General features: G+C 51.2%; 1 protein-coding gene across 1 annotated transcript in view; it reads left to right on the top strand.

Moving 5' to 3' along the window:
- The window catches only part of ATP9A (ATPase phospholipid transporting 9A (putative)), a 103,298-nt gene that overhangs the window by 54,653 nt on the left and 27,701 nt on the right, over positions 1-20,944 (top strand). Inside the window, exon 14 of the mRNA XM_029917968.1 lies at positions 6,458-6,670. Within this exon, the coding sequence (XP_029773828.1) occupies positions 6,458-6,670 (213 nt within the window). The remainder of the gene's footprint in view (positions 1-6,457; positions 6,671-20,944) is intronic.

Here is a 20,944-nt window from a genome sequence, read left to right as displayed (position 1 = left end):
GTACAGTCAGCCGTGACACTCCTGTTCCTCTCCGAGGCTCCCCATGTGGGCCTTTGTGGCTTGTCTCCACCTGGGCCCATGGACTGTTGTCAAAGATGTACGTTAGGGTTCTTGAAAAGCCACGGGGGTTTGTCGAACAGGAAGGAAAGGCCACAGCCAGCCCCCGTTCCTGCCCTCTGACCTGTCTTCCTCCGTGGCACTGGCGCCCCTGGGCTCTGTCTCCGACTCTGTGCCTCTGTCCCAGGAGGTCCCCTCGCTGTCCGCCGCCCCCACCTGGAGCTTTTGACCTGGAGACACCTGCTCGCTTCTGTGGCTGTGTGTGGGTGGTGAGGACCGCACACCGTGGCCTTGACCTTCTCCCCTCCTTCACTACACCTGCTTCACTTCCCGAGGTGCTTGTGTTAGTGACCAACCACCACCGCTGCCATCTACTCTGCCGCTCCCTCCAAGGGCTTGAGAAGCGCCCCTTCCTTCTGCATCCCCACCTGCCTTTGGTCCCAGGCCAGTGGTGATGTCTGCTCCCTCCTGCTCACGTGTGGCGATCCTTTCTCGCTTGCTAGAGCGAACTGTGCTCTCCCTTGCTCGACTGTCTACTGTCTCCCTCCCGATCCCCCTGCACGGTGTTTCTGCTTCCCCTCTCGTGGGAGCACAGGGTACCCCTTGTACTGTCCGCTCCCTCTTGGGGCTGAGATGTGCCCGTGGTCCAGGCGTGGCCCCTGCTCGCTGAGGGCAGGCCCCCAGTTGCCTTCTGGGCCCCCCCGCCCCAAGGGGGTCCTCTGGGTGGGTTGTCACACTTCCCAGTGCCCGGCTGAACACTCCTGTCTCCCAGCCCCCTTCTCAGCGCCGCTGGCCCACCGACGATGACACGGCACAGCTTCACGGTCACGGTGCGTGTCCCCCGGCAGGGGACACCCCTCCCCATTCAGTGGTGCTTCTGGGAGCTCATGGTGTTTATAGAATCCATCTCTTCTCGGGATACTTCCATAGTTCAGCTTTTATGATCCATTTTCACCTCAGCGCAGATAACTCTCTTATAAAGTGTTAAAAGGCAGAAGACAATTTGGCCTACCATGAACTCTACCCCACGCCCCTTTCTTAGCGGAAGCTCATAAACTAGTTTGCCCATCCTGGCCTTGGACTTAAAATACCTCGGTGTTACAGGGTGAGGCCGTCTGGAGTCTGGAGTGAGCTCGGGGTCACAGCACCCACCTCCCCAGTGAGCTGTGTCCTTTCCTCTCTTCTAACCTCTAAAACCCTGCAGTGAGCACATAAGTAGTTTTGTGACGGGGCTGTGAAGGCTTTCCCAGGTTTTTAAAACAGCCATAAATTCAGCTGTGTTGTGTCCCAGTCAGTGATTTTTTTTTTTTAAAGTAAATTTACAGGGGCGCCTGGGTGGCTCAGTCGGTTAAGCCTCCGACTTCGGCTCAGGTCAGATCTCACGTTCGTGGGTTCGAGCCCCGCGTCAGGCTCTGTGCAGACAGCTAGCTCAGAGCCTGGAGCCTGCTTCCGGTTCTGTGTCTCCTTCTCTCTCTGCCCCTCCCTCTCTCATGCTCTGTCTCTCTCTGTATCAAAAATAAATAAAACATTAAAAAAAATTAAAAAAAAAAAGGTAAATTTACAGAGGTGTGAGCCATTGCTCCAGCCCGATTGTAGAATATGTCCACCCCTCCGGGGAGCCTGGGCCACTCAGTCATTTCTGCGTCTGGTTCTGGGTTTCAGCTCAGGCCATGATCTCACAGTTTGTGAGATCGAGCCCGACCTTGTGTTCTGTGCTGACAGTGCAGAACCTGCCTGCGATTCTCTCTCTCCCTCTCTCTCTACCCCCTCCCCTGCTCTTTCTCTCTCTCAACTAAACAAACATTAAAAAAAAAAAACAAAACAAAACTTTACCCACCACTCTAACAAGATTCTCCTGATCCCATTACAGTCATCTACTTGAATTTAGAATTTAATAATGGGATTTTTAGGCCAGTGTTTCAGAAAGTCCAGTATTTGGAACTCCTGGGTCAGGTCATTTGGGACAGTCAGAATCTCTAAACATAGGGTTTTGGGTGAGTTTTTCAGACAACAGCAGAGTTTGAGAACTGCTGCTGTGAATCTGAAGCTTCCCTGTATTTCTCAGAATATCAGCGTCTAAATCTGTGGACTCCAGAACAGTTTGCTGGATGATCCAGGCCGTTACCGGAAGAAAATTCACTCTTCATTTTCGTCTTCAAAATTAAAGCAAAATTTATTTGTATTTTTATATTTTTTAAAAGTTTATTTATTTTTGAGAGAGAGGGAGAAGGAGGGGCAGAGAGAGAGGGAGACACAGAATCCAAAGACAGGCTCCAGGCTCTGAGCTGTCAGCACAGAGCCCGATGCGGGGCTCGAACCCACAAACCATGAGATCATGACTGAGCTGAAGTCGGACCCTTAACCGACTGAGCCACCCAGGTGCCTCTAGGATACGTTTCTTTGCTGCAGAAGAAATAGGAATGTAGATGGGCACAAAGAAAAAAGTATAGATTTATGTTACTCAAAGAGAATCCATGTTAACACCTGGGTGTATAAACTGCCAAATTGTTTCTCTGCCTTTGTGTGTCCGGAGGTATGTGTGTTTTGTTTCTATGTTTCTTCTTCCTTCTCAGCAAGAAGGCATCGTATTTTCCTAATTCTTTTTAACTAGAGTGGAGCCTCAGAATTGTGTGTAAAGTTTATAAAATCTCTCTCTGTATCTGTCTATGTCTATGTGTCTATCTTACTGCATTCTTTACGTATAGAAGACCCAACATATATATTTCTTAAAATCTTTATTGGTTATTCTGAGAGGCATTTCCAGTTAAGAACCACTGTTGGAATATCTCTATCAAATTTACTTTTCTACACACACACACACACACACACACACACACACACGCGTGAGCACACACCAACTTAATTTTTTTTTCACTCACGTCAGTGATTATGATACTTCTTAATGGTTTTCCAGTGGGGCTGGGACTAGGGTAAGGAGACTGAGGTATGCGCCTGAAATGCCAGCAAACCCCCACAACATCCCCAAACACAGCAGTCAAGATGACAACTATGCTAATGCAGTATTTGCAAGATTTAAAAACTTCAGGCAATGGTCCATGGTGAACACAGTTCTGAAATTTGGAATTGGCGGCATCGGGCTCTGGATTAACGCAGCAGAGTCCCCCCTCCCCGCCCTGTGCGGGTCCTGGCTTCGTGTCTGGTCCTTGGCCGCCCGGCGCGGTGATGTCTTGGGCTGGATCATTCTTTGTCCTGTGAGCCGTGCTGTGCGTGGCAGGGCGATTAGCAACTCCCTTGCCCCCTCTCCCATCCTGGTGTCTGATGCGCCCCTCCCCCAGCTGTGAGCACCAGAAGCATCTCCGGGCCCTGCCCGGTGGTGGGGGAGGGGCAGAGGCCCCCGGTGGAGAACCCCAGCGTTACATGGGGTTCAGTTTCAACCAGTTGAAACGCGCTGCCTGCGTCACGCTGGAAGGCGTCTGCTAAGCAGTAAACGTTGTAGTTACTCCGTCGCTTGATCATCCTCTACCTCAGGTGACTATTTGGCAGTGGTGGCTGTGAGCCCGTCTCGGTGGGGGTGGCCCTTTGAGGTTAACGAGCTCTCAGCTTTGAGCTTTATTTGGGGAGTGAAGTGGTGCTGTCGACACAGGGGTCCTTCCTCTGTGATGTAAGCGTATTTTTACCAGTTGCAGCCCATTCATCATAGCCGTGAGCATGACAAATGCTCGTAAGTGGTGACGACTTCATTGCATTTTGGGAAGAAAACGGTTAACTCTTGGCGACTCAGCATTGAGCTTTTGCACTCATGTTCCCTCCAGTGCAGAGACTGGAGTTCTCGTTGGGAAGTGCCCCTGCCCTGCATCCGTAATGAGAAAGGGAGCCCAGTGTTCATTGTCACCTCTGCGCCTCATGCATCGGCCGGGCTACGTAGAATGACCTTGCAGCGTCACGTGGTGTGAGGTTCCCACCCGAGGGCCGGGGCAAGGGGGCCTTTGGATGTGGAGGTCCCGATTCTTCCTCCTCGGGCTCCTGACCTCGTGCGGAGCTGTTTGGTGCCCCTTCCACGAGAGGACCAGTAGTTTGTCCCCAGGGCAAAAAGAGCGGCAGCCTGCCTCTGCGGATAGATGCCACATCTGTTTTTATTTTCCCCTGGTATTTGTTAAGGAAGGAGAAATGTGTGTAGGTTAAAGGGCCTGCGTGGAGGAGGCTGGAGGTAAACACTGTGCGACGTGAAACTCTTCCATATGGGCGGCGTGAGGGGGTTTGAACCCCGGGCCCTCATACGGACGCTAGCGGAGCCCCTGGTCGTCAGCAGCGCCTTCCTGATCTGTGCGGATTGCCGTTCACGGCGCGGATGAGGCTTCTCTTGGAGAATTAATTAAAGCAGTTTCAGAATCCATGGCTTTCATTCCTTCCCCCGAGACATCTTGGTTGGGAAGGGGCTAACTATGGATTGGAGAGAGACGTAGATGGACGTGGGGACATTACGTAAGCCCATCGCCTGTGATGTAGGTTGGGGCAAATCAGCCTCACCTTCTTCCGATCTGCTCTCAGACAGGGCCCTGCTCTGGAAGTAGGGTCTCTGGAAACTCTGAGCCTTGCTCTCGTTTCCCCTGGAATACAAAACCCCAAGGCTCTGGGCCGCCTCACGTTTGAAACACTGCGGAAAGTATTTGGCTCCTGTAGACGTGAAATCAGATCGCTTATAAAATCCAAAGGTTTGTGAGGGATGCCCTTAGCTCGAACTTTCCTTCCCACCCGCTGTCCCCAACCCTTCCCGGCCAAAGCCAGGGCTTTGTCAGACGTCCTGTTCTGATCGCCCCCATGTTGGATAACACCCGGTCCAGGTACTGAACTACGTGGGCAACTTGAACACGTACATCTGTGGCTAGAACATGAATTTCAGAGCTTAGAACGTTCTGGACTCAGACTTTCCAGCGGAGAGAACCTTTCTGTAAATCTCCAGTCCTTGTTATAATTTTAGAGTTAAACTCCTTATAATTAAAAGCACTTGGCCAATGATGATTCATTTAAACTGGAGTTCGGATTCATTCCTCTAATTATCATAACCATGCGGTGCCCTTTGGCCTGGAAGTGACACCTGTGTCCTCTTGACACCAGAGGTTAACAGAGCAGGAAGCCAGAGCACCGCGTGTGCCCGCCTGGCCAGGATAACGTCGTAATTGTCTAATTACCTGAGGAGTCTAATGCCACTGCTAAAAATAGTATTAAAAAAATTAAACGAAGGCTGTTTTCTTCTCATCTGGTCTCTATTTTGGGCAACCGCGTGTTCCCGGGCATGAGACGGGCTTCATTCTAAAGGATCGGATCGCTTCTCTTCTGCTGCGTAAAATCTGTTTCTAATGGACTGTGGGCTCCAGCGACTGCAGAAACGGCTCTGCTTCCGGGGCTCAGCCGTGGAGGAAGACTGTGGCAGGAGTTCCTTTTGTCCAACACTGTGCTTTAAAACCCAGAGCCGATGTTGGCCAACTTGATATTTATTTCTTCCTGGAAATAGAAAAAAAAAAAAATCACGTCCGGGGAAGGTGCGCCACTGTCGCCTTTAGCAACGCAAAGTCGTTCGTTTGCTCCCCAAATACCTGTGCACGCCGGGCACTCTGTGGGTCCTGGATGAATAACACGCAGCTGGACAAGGTCTCTTCTGGTGTAGCTGGAGAGTCGCCGGGTAAACAGGTCGGTTTTAGACGGAACACGACGTCCCGCACTTCCGGCGGGAAGATGGGCGGGGGCTCTTGCCGAGGGCCTCTCTGGGGATGTAGCGAGGACTCTGAGGCCTTCTCTGAGGAGGCGGAGCCAGGCAGGCCTGCTGATCTGGGTGTGATGTGCCAGGTGGAGGGCAAGGTGGGTGCAAAGGCCCGAGGCAGGAAGGACTGTGGCAGTGTTCGAAGAACAGAAAGGCCGGAGCAGAGAGGAGGAACGTGGCAAGAAGGCAGGGTGCCGCGGTGGGCAGGGGCTGGCCAGGTGGGCTCCGCGGGCCGTGGGCGGGCACTTGAGGTCCGTGGAGCCCTGGGTGCAGGCCGGCCCCCGCCGTGGGGAAGTTTCCTCCCCAGGTGTCGGAGGTGCCCAGTGAGGAGCCGTGGCTGCACCAGCCTCGCCTGCGGTGTGGTGGGGGCTTTGCCGTCAGAGGCCCCCGGCACACCGAGAGGAAGACAGGCTCCCGTGTTCACAGGGAGAAACCCCCCAGTCACTGAATTGTAATTGTTTCCTCTATTTTGCTGCCTTTTTTTGTTTTTTGGCCAATCGTAAACGATTAGGTTCCTGAAAATTCCTTGCCGTTTGTAGCAATGTCACTGCAGACGTAACCGAGTGCCGTGTTTTGAAGCCGCGGGAAGAAAAACTGTATCTCCGCGTGGCTTTTCTTCCACACGTTCTAGACCCTTCCGTGTCTCCAGCCCTCCTCCTCGTTCTTTTCTCTCTCCCGCAGCAATCCCAGGACCCGCCGGCTCAGAAGGGCCCCACGCTCACCACCAAGGTGCGGCGGACCATGAGCAGCCGCGTGCACGAGGCCGTGAAGGCCATCGCCCTGTGCCACAACGTGACTCCCGTGTACGAGTCCAACGGCGTGACCGACCAGGCCGAGGCCGAGAAGCACTATGAGGACTCCTGCCGCGTGTACCAGGCGTCCAGCCCGGATGAGGTGAGCCGCCGGCGAGGGGGGCGGGGGGGCGCCGGGAGGGGCCGTGCCTGCTCTGCACACGCTGGGGTGGGGCTCCCCGAGGAAGCCACCTGTCCGTGGGCACGGGCCGGGTGGTCGACACAGCGCTGCAGGGGAGCCCCGTTGTCACGTGCCTGCAGGACTCTCTTCCCTCCAGAAGGAATTCTCCAGGACGTAAGATATGTCCCAAATAGGGGGCGCCCGGGTGGCTCAGTCAGCGAAGCATCCGACTTCAGCTCAGGTCACGATCTCATGTTCGCGGGTTCGAGCCCCGCGTCAAGGTCTGTGCTGACAGCTCGGAGCCTGGAGCCTGTCTTCGGATTCTGTGTCTCCTTCTCTCTCTCTGCCCTCCCCCTGTTGTCTCTGTTTCTCTCAAAAATCAATCGACACCCCCCAAAAAATTTTTAAACCAGTGAAGTGACTCAGAATACTTCATTAAAATAGAAAAGAAAAAATAAAGATCACCCCAGGTACGCAAACAGCAGGAGATCCTGTTTGTGATTCCGATGGCCAGCCCTCAAGGGTCCCGTTGAAACCATATCTTCCTTTTTTAAGAAAAACATCAGCTCTATTAAGATACGCTCCACATGCCACGCAATTACCCATTGAACGTACACAGCCTAGTGTTTAATTTTAGTGTGTTCACGGACATAGGCGTCCGTTACCACGGTCAGTTTGAGAACGTTTTTATCACCCCAAAAGGAGGCGCCCCATCCCGTATCCTCCTGGACTCCGGCCCTCGCCGCAGCCGGGTCTCTCTGGGTTTGCCGAGTCCGGACACTCCACCCACAGGGTGGCCAATGCTACGTTTTGTGAATCCATTTCTCCGTCGATGGACATTCGGACTGCTGCTTTTTTTCCTTCGTTTTTTGCTATCATGGATGGCGCTGCTGTGAACCTTTGTTTCGCAGGTTTTGGGGCGGGTGTGCGTCTTCCTTTTCCTTGGTGTGTCTTTAGGAGCGGGACTGCCGGGCTGTCTGACCTTTTCGAAACTGCCACGCTGCTGTCCAAAGTGGCTCCGTCATTCTGCGTCCCCACAGGCAGTGTGGAAGGGTTCCGGTTTCTGTCCTTTGCCACCATGTGTCCTTGTCAGGCCTTTGGACTCTGGCCATCCTAGGGAGGGTGAAGTGAAACTTCCCTGAGGTTTTCATTTGCATTTCCTTGATGGCCAGTAATTCCGAGCACCTTTTCATGTGCTTATTGGCTATTTGTGTATCTTCTCCTCTCCAGTGTCCTTTGCCCCCTTTCAATTATGTATCTTTTTGTTGTTGAGTTGAAAGAGCTTTTTTATATATTCTAGATCAAAGCCTCTTATGGGATATATGATTTACAAGCATTTTTCTCCTAGAAGGCTGTCTTTTTACTTTCACAGCGGTGTCCTTTTTGAAACACTAAAGCGTTTGATTCTAACCAAGTTCACTAAGCCACGCTGTTGTTTATATGTAAGCACATTCTTTTGCTAGAACCAGAGGGACTCATGTGATTCCATGTTCAAGGGCAGGGACTCTGCAGCGTGGTTGACCTGTATTGTTTTCTGTGACAAGTCCCTGTTTGCTTTCTCTCCCGGGGACATGGGAGCACTCTGCCTGTGTATAGGGAGCACTCGGCCAGAATGAAAATAATATGTCCTTTGTCTTCCTGACTGGAGTAGGATTGAGGCATAGGGATATTTCACCAATCTGGGAACGTTCTGGTCTCTTTTCCTTCTCCCTCCTTCCTGTCCAGAAAACTTGTATTCTGATTAGGAAAGCCGTTACTTTCCAGTATAGAAAATTTGGACACTTCAGTCAACTCTAAGAAGAAACTGGGTCATTTGTAATCTCGTTCTTGAAAGATGACAATAGGAAACTTTCCTGGAGTATCTGATCCGTCAGATGATATTTGAAGTGCTCTCCGTGTATTATCTCATTTAATCTTTCTAGCGACTAAGAGACTTATTATCCCCGTTTTCAGAAGAGAACAATCCAGGACAGAGAGGTTAAATATTTAGCCTAAAGTCACCTGAATTTTTTTTAAACTTTTTATCCTGGAAATAATTTCAGACTTACAAAAAAAAGTTGTTAAGTTAGTACTAAGAATTTCCCTTTTACCAACCTTCACTCAGATTTTACCAACGTTCGCCTTTTTCTACCTGGGCTTTATCATTGTCTCTCATCTTTGAATAGTCAGCTGCAGACATGATTTTTTTCGTTTTTTTTTTTTTAAGTTTTTTTAAAGTTTATGTATTTTGAGAGAGAGAGAGAGAGCGAGCAGGAAAAGAGCAGAGAGAGAGAGAGAGAGAGAGAGGGAGAGGGAGAGAGAGAGGCTCCCAAGCAGGTTCCACACTGTCAGTGTGGAGCACAGTGCGGGGCTTGAACCCACGAACTGTGAGATCATGACCTGAGCTGGAGTCGGATGTTTAGGCAACTGAGCCACCCTGGCGCCCTCGGTTCTTTTTTGCTTTTAAGTGTCTTATTTTTTTTTTCTTAAAAAACAAGGACATTCTTTAGAATCAGGAAATTGACATTGATACAGTACAATTCTATGTCCTGCAGGTGTTACTGAAATGTCATTGGTTGTCCCACTGACTTAGCTTCTTGCTTCTTCACCAAAAATGAGACCCCCCCTCCATCCCCCCAGATCAGAATCCAGTCCAGGAACACTGCATCCGGGTGTCACACCTCTTGTCTCCTTGGCTCTGGAACTTGGGTTTCCTTGACTTTCAAGTCCTTGACGCTTTTGAAGAGTACAGGCCATTATCTTATAGACCGTTCCCTTAGTTTGAGTCTGACCTTTAGTTACTGTGCGGGCTCCGTGTCCGCGCCGATGACACTGTCCTCAGTTCTAAGGAGACACGTGCTGTTGGCGTGACCTGCTCTTAGAGACACTGACACGGGGAGGCGGCCATTCTCCCCTTGCTAATTGGTCGTATAGCAGCCGCTCCCCGTGACGGGCTGGGGTTTTAACCCAGGGAGCTGTTGTCAGAACCCAAACTCTTAGTGATTTTACTAAGTTGTTTTCTAGAAGCCACTAGGAACTTTTCGATGTGTGATCTTCCAGTATCTTTTCTTTTTTAATATTTTGTTTCTAAGTGATCTCTACACCTGCCACAGGGCTCAAACTCACCACCCTGAGATCTGAGTTGCACGCTCTACTGTCTGAGCCAGCCAGACACCCTTATATATTTTCCTATATTTTTAACTGACAATGGGAATCGTAGCATAGAGTTTTGTACCCTCTGTTTTAAACTTAATATTCATCATCCCTCTTTCCCCAATATTTTGAATAGTCTTAAAAGACAGCTTTTGATAATTGTATGCACGTACCCCAATACCCTTTTTTTAAGTGTTTTTACTTATTTTTGAGAAACAGAGGGAGTGTGAGCAGGGGAGGGGCAGAGTGAGAGGGAGACGCAGAATCCGAAGCAGGCTCCAGGCTCTGAGCTGTCAGCACGGAGCCCAATGTGGGGCTCGAACCCACAAACCATGAGATCATGACCTGAGCCGAAGTCAGACGCTTAACCGGCTGAGACCCCCCCCACACCTCCCAGAATCATTTTTGAACCATCTTACTCTTCCACTAGCGTTACAAGGGCTTCCAGTTACTTCTTGTCGTTTATTTTAGGAAGGAGAGAGGGGGCTTCCCTGGTGAGTGGAGGGTTCTGAAGGTCTGGACCAAGTAGAGAACGTTGGGGAGCCCAGGGCGGTCACCGCAATGAGAATCCAAAGCTCAAAAATGGGAGGACGCTGGGCTGTGGCTTTCCCTGCCGGTAGCTTCTTCCTCCTTCCGGTGGGGGCACGGCTGGGTTGTGGCTCCTGGGAACTGACCCTTTGTCGTCTGCTTGGGGTTTGTGGGGCAGCACAGCCATGCACCCAGTTCATCCGTGACCCCTGACACTTGAACCAGGTTTCTCGGGGTGGAAAACGTCGTAGCCCTTGGCCAGATTCTGAGATGCACTTTGCGTGCAGAGTGGGAGAAGCGGGGGCGGACAGATACGGATGAGGTGACCCATTTGTGACCCATTTGCTCCGACTTGAGCTGTAATAACCACAGGGTTCAGATCTGTCCTCATTTCTCCACCGCATTTAGTCTGTTTGATCTTGGTTTTTTCCCATTCGGAACTGGGAGACAGCACCGCTGAGGGCCAGATTCTGGGTAGTGAGGGGCTGGGAACCAGTAGCTCGTGGGGGGTTTCGGGATCGGCATTTGGCCAAGTTTCAGAAGGTGGCGGTCTGGATGGCACCGCCACCCGGGAGCTCCCGTGTTGGCCGCGGACGGGCCTGCATACGGAGGTCTTCAGCGCCTGTCCCATGCTCCCGGTCCCCACCCACTTGTGACACATTTGGCGTGGGGCCGGGCAGAGTTTTTCCATGAGGATTCCGCTTTCACGGGATGCTTTGTGCTTCTCCTCTCCCGTTCATTAATTGCACTCAGATTCAGACATACCTCATTTGTCTAAGATTCTGAGCAGTGATTGTTAAAAAAAAAAAAAAAAAAGAGGTATTTTCTCTTGGTCTTTGGTGCCTTCACAGAGGTCAGTGTTACCTCGTTGGTCTCTCCCCCTCCCCCTCCCGCTTTATTTATGATCATACACCTTTTTCATGTTTATGGCAGAATATATGAAAATACAGGTGAGATACTAAAAGGCAAACTGTAATCCTACTAACTAAAGGTGTAAGCGCTGTTAATATTTTACTAACCCGCCTTCCAAACGATCTCAAAAGATGCATACCGCAAAATACAAATCCGTGTCTGTACAGATACCACGTACAGAAAGGAGGCTGCGTCTCATTCCAGCACAACCTCTCGGCAAGCTCTCCTGTTTCCAAGATTCCACGTAGGGTTGGCCAGGTCTAGAAGCCTAGCTTTGAAATTCTCTATCAGTAAAACGGTGCTGGTCCAGGCCAGGTCACGTGCCTGGAATCCACAGAGAGACCAGGACGCACTTGACTCTGGAGCTGCCAGAATAATTTCTGCCAGTTGGGGATAGGATTCGTTTCCTGTAACAGAAAGCAGGATTTCCTAAATTTGCTTCCTATGCACATTCTGCTTTGGAGGCCTTGAAGTGTCTTTTTTTCAGCTATTGATAACAGCCCGAGGGGTGCTGGGCGCCGCCTGCCGCCTCCAGTAACTCCCAGGGGAGATGAAATAGATCTAATCTGGCCACAGAGAGGTGCTCCCCAGTGCTCGGCCCGGACAGCATCCCATCACTTCCTGGATGTTTGGCAGCATTGCAGGGTGGGGGGCACTGGGCGAGGGGGGAGGGGTTGTGGTCGTGATGGAGTTCTTTAATGCATTTGTTTCTTGGCGTGAGTGGTCCACCAGGTGCTCTCCTAAGAGCAGGTAGAATCAGCCCTGTGACTCGTTCGTCTTTGCCAGGAATTCTTTCATAGTAAAAAAACAACAAACTTTTTTTAGGCATTTAAAATCACAAATACTAACGTCCTCATTACAGAGAAAGTGAAAATGTAGATTCAGAGGAGAAGTTGATAAACATTAATTTTATCCACCACCTGGAGGTGTATGCGTGTCTATGTAGAAACATAATTGTGTGTTTCATACTACGGTCCAGGGAGGGGAGGGGGGTGAAGTCGCGTCCCTTACCCAAGCCTGTGGTTGCCCCTTTGGATTTCTGTCTGCACGAGTGTGTCTCTGTCTGTCTGTGTTTGTAGGGGCACATGTGTGCACGTGCACAGGTGCCCTGTGAGTATGTGTACGTGGGGGGCGTGACGTGTGTATGATTGAAAGTCTCTTGAGGCTTTGGCCCCACCCGGAACAGCTCGCTAATTTCAGAGCGATTGATCGCAAGTTCTGGGTCGTGCATAGGACGTTCGGCAGGGCTGCCCCTGCCCGTGCCGTGGGGTGAGAAGCGTGTCTCCTTCGTACCCTGAGATCTCCATCTTGCCCCGTCTACACAGGCCCTCCCCCTCCCCGCCGAGATGCCCCTAGTTATCAGTATGTGAGTGTCCCTACAGGGATCATCCTTTGCATCTATTAGAATTTTTTCTCACCCCTTCATTATTAACACATTAAAAAAAATCTTTTAAAGCACAATTGGAAATTATAGATTCAGTTTTGTACCTTGCTTTCAATAGCTTTTTTTTTTTTAATATTTTTAATGTTTTATTTATTTTTGAGAGAAACTGAGAGACAGCATGAGCAGGAGAGGGTCAGAGAGAGAGGGAGACACAGAATCTGTGCTGACAGCTCAGAGCCTGACACAGGGCTCGAACTTACGAACTGTGAGATCATGACCTGAGCCGAAGCCGGATGCACACCCGACTGCCCGGCGCCCCATGAAGCTCTTGTTTCTGAAGCGTGTAGCACTTGGAGCGCCACGGAGGTGTGACCTCTGCAGAGGCCTGGGTCTTGCTAACACATCGTCTCTTGATGGCAGGTCAAGACCCTCCTGTCTGCTAACTTCCATGGAACGGGAGAGGGGGGCGCGCGCATCACATTGGCCTCCTGACTCCCCCATTGCAGTTGCTGGCTGTGTTCAGTTCCCACATTCTGACTTGACGAGTGGCGTGATTTAATTTCATTTTTACTTTTTTGGAGGGGAGTGGCAGAGAGAGGGAGAGAAATCCCAAGTGGGTTCCATGCTCAGCGCAGAGCCCAAGGTTCAGTCCCACTACCTGGGGGTCATGACCTGAGCTGAAACCAAGGGTCAGATGCTCAACCGACTGGGCCACCCAGGCGCCCTGATTTTACTCAAAAATTTTTTTAATTTTTTGTTTTTTTTACTGTTTTTTGAGAGACAGAGACAGCGCGAGCAGGGGAGGGGCAGAGAGAGAGGGAGACACAGAATCGGAAGCAGCTCCAGGCTCTGAGCTGTCAGCACAGAGCCTGACATGGGGCTCCAAGTCACGAACCGTGAGCTCATGACCTGAGCCGAAGCCGGACGCTCAACCGACTGAGCCCCCCAGGTGCCCCTTTACTTAATTTTTTTAAAACTGGTAATTAAAAATATTTACGTGTTAGATAAAAACATATGTCAATGCAGGTATCGATTAGTCAAATGAAGCAGTAACAGGAACCAGGGTTTTTTATTTTAAGATACAGTTTTAACTTCATCAGGCTTTGAGAGTTCCAGTAAAATTAGTTATATTCGCGATTTAATTTTTGAATTACATGTTTTTTAAGTTCTCTGATATGTTACTTTAATTCCAGCGTGGTTAACATACAGCGTAGTAGTCTGAGGCGTCCGTATAACGTTTTAACAATTTCCAGCCCCACGGGGGGCTCGTCCTCAAGGCACCCCTCAAGCCCCACCCCCCGCCTCTCCTCAGGGAACCGGCAGCGTGTTCTCTGCAGTTGAAGTCTGTTTCTTGGCTTGTTTTTCTCTCTTTCCCGCCGCACCCTGCTCATTTTTTTTTTTTTTAATTCCACAAGGAGGTGAAATCATACGATACTTCTCTTTCTCTGACTGACTTATTTTGTTCAGCATTATACTTTCTTGCTCCATCCCTGTGATGGCAAATGGCAAGATTCCATTCTTTTTTAATGAACGAATAATATTCCACATTGCATAAACACACACAATGAAATATATGTCATATCACTTCTTTATCCGTTCTTCTGTCAAGGAGCACATGCACGGCTTCTGTATTTCGGCTGTCATAAATAAGGCTGCTGTAAACACAGGGGTGCGTGTATTCCTTTGTTGTTTTATTTTCTGAGTAAATAGTGTAATTACAGGTTTTAGGCCAATTCCATTTTTTTTTTTTTAAGAGAGTGTATATGTGTGCAAGTGGGGGAGGGGCAGAGGGAGAGCGCGAATCTTAAGCAGGCTCCACGCCCATCATAGAGCCTGACACGGGGCTCAGTCTTGCGACTATGAGATCATGGCCTGAGCCAAAATTAAGGGTTGACACTTAACTAACTGACTGAGCCACCCAGGTGCCCCGAGTAGTTCTATTTTTAACTTTTAATTTAATTGTTTATTATTATTAATTTTTAAAAGTAATCTCTCTGGGGGTGCCTGGGTGACTCAGTCGGTTGAGCGTCTCGCTTTGGCTCAGGTCAGGATCTTGTGGTTCGTGGGTTTGGGCCCCGCATCGGGCTCTGCGCTGACAGCTAGCTCAGAGCGTGGAGTCTGTCTTCAGATTCTGTCTCTCTCTCTCTCTCTCTCTCTCTCTCTCTCTCTCTCTCTCTCTCTGACCCTTCCCTGCTCATGCTCTCTCTCTGTCTCTCAAAAATAAATTTAAACATTAAAAAAAAAGTAATCTCTCTGCCTAACAGAGGGCTCAAACTCACGACCCCAAGACTGAGTGGTGTGCAATACCGACTGAGCCAGTCAGACGCCCCTATTTTTTTTTTAAACTTTTTGAGGAAGCTTCGGACTGTTTCCCACCGTGGCCGCACCGGTTTGCGCCCCCACCAGGGTGCATGAGGGCTCCTCAGCGGGTGCCGGGGCAGGTCACCCGGGAACGCGGACGGCAGTTAGAAGTGGCCGCCTGCTGGGCACCGGCTTTGAGCGCCAGGCCCTGCACTCCGGGCACCTCATCCCGCCCACGGTTACTACCACGGTGCCCGTTCAGCAGGTGAGGGTGTAGGTTGGCCGGGGGCTGTCCCCAAGGCCACGTGGCCGGCAAGATGAAAAGCATCAGCCTGCGTCCTGTGGCTCTGTGACCGCAGCCCTGCTCCCCTGTCCTCGAGCGGAGAGCTTACATGTGCTGTGTCCCCTCACGAAACATAACTGGGTGCCGTGCGCTGTGTGGGGGGCTGGGGGCTGATGCTGGCTGGGCCTCCAGGGCATCCGGCTACTCTTGCCTGTTCTGAGCTGGCACTCAGGGTCTGTGTGCCACCCAGGCTCAGTCAAGTATGTGTTCTGATCCCTTCCCTCTTGTCTGGGGAAGCTTCCACGCTGGGTGCCAGGAAACTGGCAGCCCCCAGAAGCCTTCCTTTGGACTGTCCTGTCTTCACCACCTGTCTCTCCAGGGTCCTGTCCTTAGAAAGACAAACCAAAAGGATGTGTTTCTCTCCTGATCCCCAGTGACCTTGAAAGAGCCCCCTTACAGACAGCACTGGAGGCAACCAGAGCTGTGTGCACAGGTCCTCCCAGGAACGGCAGAGACCGTCGAAGGGCGCACTCCTGGGTCCGTGTCACCGTGCTGGGAGATGGAGAAGTACAGTGAAGGGGCGCCGGCTGGCTCAGTCCGTGGAGTGAGCGACTCTTGATCTCGGGGTAGTGGGTTCAAGCCCCACATTGGGTGTAGATTACTTAAAAATAAAATCTTAAAAAAAAAAAGTACAATGAAATGATAGGTCGAGAAGCAGATTTTTATAAGTGTAACCTATGCTTGTTATAGAAAAAGCAAACATTTTGGTATTTTTCCTCTTTCTGTCTTCAATACCTAGAATTTAAATATTTAGCATCATTCCATATTCTATCTTGATTTATCCACTTGGTAATCTATTGTCTTATCCCTATCCAGTAGCCGTCGTGATAGGATTATTTATTTATTTATTTATTTGATGTTTATTTTTAAAAGAGAACGTGAGCAGGGGAGGGGCAGAGAGTGAGGGAGACATAGAATCAGAAGCAGCTCCAGGCTCCAAGCTGTCAGCACAGAGCCCGACTGGGGCTCGAACTTACGAACCTAGAAACGGTGTCCTGAGCAGAAGTCGGACGCTCAACTGACTGAGCTCCCCCGGGCGCCCCCTGTGGTAGGATTTTTAGCAGCTGCCCTCTCTCCAGCCCCCTCAGGTACATCACAGCCACAGATTATTTATTCTGTCTCCCGCTTTTGGCTGTCTTAAATTTTGATGTCATGACAGAGAGCCCCGACGGGTTAAATCCCCGCATGCTTCCGAGTGTGTGTGTAAAAGGCTCCAAGCCTCTTTGTAACTGCGTTGCAGAGAGTGAGGACCAAAACCACCCCGGGAAGGGGAAGTCTGTGGCTTTGCCGGAGGTCTGCGGTCTCAGACCCCAGGTTTCCAGAACCACATTCATTTCTCAGGGGTGCACTTCCCTTAAATGCCTCCTTGTACCTGCGCCCCGGGCCGCTGGACAATGACCGCATTCAGATGTGTGCCCGCAGGAGCAAGAAAGATTTAGGAGGTGGGCGGCGCTTTACCATCCGCCGCCTGGTCCTCGCCCCAGGGTCAGTTCAGAGAACAGAGGTCAGGAACTTAAGGAGAAAACCCTCCTTCAATGTTATTTATTAACCAGTGGGGGTCAGAATCTTGAAATAGAGCGTTGGTTGCTCAGAAGAGAGGGGGGTGTTGGGAGTGTGTTAGGGACGCCGTAGAAAACGATCAAATGAGCCATCCTTGGCATTAACTGCTCCGTGGGCCGTGGTGCTGAGGTTCTGTCCCGTTTATTACTCGTCTTGGCCCAGAATGGACTTAAGGGACTAGTTATTTCTAAATGGCTAAGATTTTGTGGAGATGTCATTCTTTCTTTTCAAATCTGAATGTTCATCAGATTAAGTGATAGGAGCATGAATTTCAAGTACAGGATCAAGGAAACTTGGCTCAGGGAGTGGCCTTGTAGCCCACCGTCTCGTCCACAGATTCTTAAATAAAACAGAGGCAGTGTTTTTGTTCGCTCCATGCTGTGTTTTAGGGAAAAAAAATCAGCAGTATTAAAAGAAAAATCACTTAATGTTACATAAAACTCAGCTTTCCTTGAGGAAGACCTGGAAATGGTGGGCCCAGTTTCACTGGGCAGTGGTGAGCCGAGCTGGGTGGCACCTGCCTCAGTTTACCCCACCCCTCTGGGGCCAGCCCTGCCCCTTTCTGCTCCCTGTCCAGACCCCGGTCGTGCGCCGTCGAATCAGCTTGCTAACGAAAAATACCGTAGGTCTCCAGAGGCATCCATGGCCTTGAAAGGCTGGCTTAGGGCGAGCTGGCTGGCCTTTCTAGCCTGGCTATGACCTTGAACGCCCCCAGAGATATCAGATTCCCGCAGGCGCTTACGATGACTGTGTATCGTGCTTCTGACAAGAATTCAAGGCTGTGTTGCCTGACCTGGCGTATTTCCCAAGCACACATTTCCCAGGTACAAAGGGAAAATTATTAAAACTTGTCACATGTGGTTTATTGCAGACCCACAAATGCTGAAAAAGACCTTTCATGGATCGTTCTGGCATGAATTCCTCAGACGGGCATTTTGGGAGGGAGCGCAGCAGCCCGTCCTTTTCATTTCCTGGCCCCACCCCGAGCACTCAGCTCACTCAGCGCCCCGCTCCCCTCCCCCTCCCGCCCCCCTTCTCAATTTCCACTTGGTGGAGTTAATTTATTTGTTCATTCATTCACCTTAACGGGTTTCTTTTTCTGCTGCTGCTCTGACCTCTGGATATTCTGACCCAGGTCTCAGAGACCCCCCACTTCTGGGTGTTAGGGACAGTGAGCCTCAAGACCCCTAAATCTTTTCTGATTGGGTGGTACGGAGCGATTCTTTTGAACAGTTCAGACTTCCGATATAAGAGGTAACCTCATTTTATATTGCCTTGTTTTGAAAAGAAATTGGGGGCGCCTGGTAGCTCAGTTGGTTAGGCATCTGACTTCGGCTCAGGTCATGATCTCATGGTTCGTGTTTGAGTCTGAGGTTTGAGTCCCGTGTCGGGCTCTATGCTGACAGCTCGGAGCCTGGAGCCTGCTTTAAATTCTGTGTCTCCTCTCTTTCTGTGCCTCCCCCATTTGCTCTATGTCTCTCAAAACTAAATAAACGTTAAAAAAGAAAAGAAAAGAAATGCATCGGTCTCTCCGGCCCCCTGACATATTTGTCCCTCCTGTATTTGAGAAGGGTCGGGGGCATCTCAATGCCAAACCAGTCTCTTCTCCCGAGGCCCTTGGGGATTTCTCTTTAGAGAGGAGCTTCAGTTAACGCTGTGGGCCACAGAGTGGAAGGTGAGAATCAGAGACCCCCCCCCCCCCCCCCCGCACCGTCCCCCACACCCTTGGCAGGGCTCATATCCTGGGGCTCCGGTCCCCAGAGAGGCCAGGGAGGTTTTGATGAGGAGGTTGGGCCCAAGGTGGGGAGCAGCAAGCGCGGCAGCGGCTGGGTCCCCTCCCTCCACCTAGAGGTTCGCCATTGAAGAAATTGAGGTTGGGAGAGGTTTGCCTCCAGGTGTAATTCACCCAGCAGTAGCGTCTGTCACTTCGACCGACCGTGTCTGAATTACAGACCAGCTGTCCCTCCCGTGGAGCCCCGTGGGTCCCTGGCGTGGGGGCTGGGCTGGCCCAGGCTGGAACTGTGGCACCGTCTTGGAAGCCACTGCCGGGTCGGGAGCTGTGCATTCTTCCCATTGTAGTTCAGAGCAGGCTTTGGGGGAGTTAATGCATCTCCATGACGCCCAGTACCACTGACTCTTCACATCTGTTCACAACGATGAAATGGGTTTTTGAGAGGTGACGAAACAGCAGCTCGGAAACCAGAATGAAGCAGCCCCTTTCACTGAGACTCGTGGCTGAAGGCATCTCGGGAAGAATTTTTCTTTGTTACGAAGTTGGTGCGTAAGGGAGGACGCACACTTAGACTCGTGTGTACCTCCGGGTTCGTAATGTCTCGTGTTGAGCTGTGTGCTTACTTGAAATTGAAAGAAATGCGGGTACATGAGGAAAATATTTCCGTGGTGCAGAGAGGTAAAGTAGGACATGGAATATGGCTGATCCCACGTGTCAGCCTGTAAACAGTTTACGTGGAGACGGGATGATTTTGTGTACAAGGATCTTCACTGATCGTTTTAGACTCTGAGGGGGGATTGCTAGCAGGTAAGACAGGCCCTGTGGGAAGAGTCATGGACTCAAACCAGTAAATGAACGGGTTTTCAGAGACCGATGCAGACTGTTAGCAGACAAGACAGAAAACAGTCGGGTTGCTTGACTAGCTCTTGCTCTGCCGGTGGCGGTCAGGGTGCCGGTACCTTCCATCCGTCAGAAGGGAAAGCTGGTCCATGGGAATCCTGGCTGATTTGTTTGGACATCATCCGAACAGAGTAGAGTTTCCCATTCTTGAAGACTCTTGTTGCAGCATAAATTCAGTTACTGCCCGCAGCAGAAAGCCCGCTAGGCAGCTGAGCAGAGCCAACTGAGGACGGATACACAGAATGCTTAGGGCTGGGATGAAATGGAAAAGAAGCCACCGGGAGCCCCGCATTGTGCAGAGGCCAGAGGGGAGTGGGGGCGGGTGGCGGAGCTGGGCTGGAACCCCGGTTTGATCCCCCCCCGCCCCCCACTGCCTCAGGGAGTCGCAGGGCAGCCCAGGAGAGCCTGGGGTTTCTGGAAACCAGGATGGATCCCGGAGGAGCAAGTGTCTGCGTGTGCAGAGTCTCTTGGTAGAAGGAGGGGGGAACCTCCAGAAGCATGTGGTGAGGCAGAAGCTTGGGCGTCTGGGATCCCCTGGGAGAGTGACCTTGGTGGTCCCATCCCCGCAGGGACACTGAAATACCGTGGACACTTAGTTACAGAGTAGTGGCCACCCGAGGACCCACCACCCGACTGAGAGAGTAAAGCATCTCAGAAAGGACACCTCCTAGGTACCCCTTTCTCTGTCACCCTCTGTCACTCCCCAGGTCTGCTGTGTCCTGAAACCTGCCTCCTTTTCCTTCCCTAAAGGTTTTACTTTATAAGAAGAAAGGGGGATGGGGAGGGGGGCCTTTTCTTAGACTCCATCCTCTCAGGCTTGGTTTGGAATGGAATGGCAGCTTGTTGGGCATTAAAACTGGAAGCATCTTGTGTGCGTTTCCTGTCGCTGTGGGAGCAAACTGCGGCCCGTCCGCTTTTGGAAACGCCCCAGATTGATCACAGTCCTGGAGGTGAGGCCCCAGCTAGGGCTCCCCGGGCTGCCTGTGTGCCTCCCCGAGGCTGCAGGGGTGAATCTGTTGCCTTGCCTTCCCAGCTCCTAGCTGTTACCGTCTTCCTTGGTTTACATCCCTGCCTCTCTCTCCAAATCCGACCCGTCTTCTCTCTCTGGCCCGTCCCTCTGCCCTCAACTTCCTCTCTGCCTTCCGAGGTCCCCTGTGACTGCATTGGGCCTACCTGCACGATCCAGGAGAGGCTCCCTACCGCTGGGTCCTTAACCTTCATCACCCCTGCAGAGCCCATTTGGCCGAGTCAGGTCACCTATTCGCAGGTCCTGGGATTAGGATGTGGACATCTTGGGGGCCGTTATTCTGCCTGCCGCACGTCCCTTCAGCTTCCTGCCAGTGACCGTGTCGGGTGGACACCCGAGTGTGGCCAGATACCACTGAGGATGCGCTGATGAGCTCATACCCTGGTCTAGTCCCTGGGGCCTTTTCCTTGGGTCCGTTAGACCCAGGAGTAGATCCC

The sequence above is a fragment of the Suricata suricatta genome, chromosome 12 (genome assembly GCF_006229205.1).
Source record: "Suricata suricatta isolate VVHF042 chromosome 12, meerkat_22Aug2017_6uvM2_HiC, whole genome shotgun sequence".
NCBI classification, from domain to species: domain Eukaryota; kingdom Metazoa; phylum Chordata; class Mammalia; order Carnivora; family Herpestidae; genus Suricata; species Suricata suricatta.
Note: the sequence above shows the minus strand (reverse complement) of the source record. Positions and strands in the feature narration are given on the sequence as shown.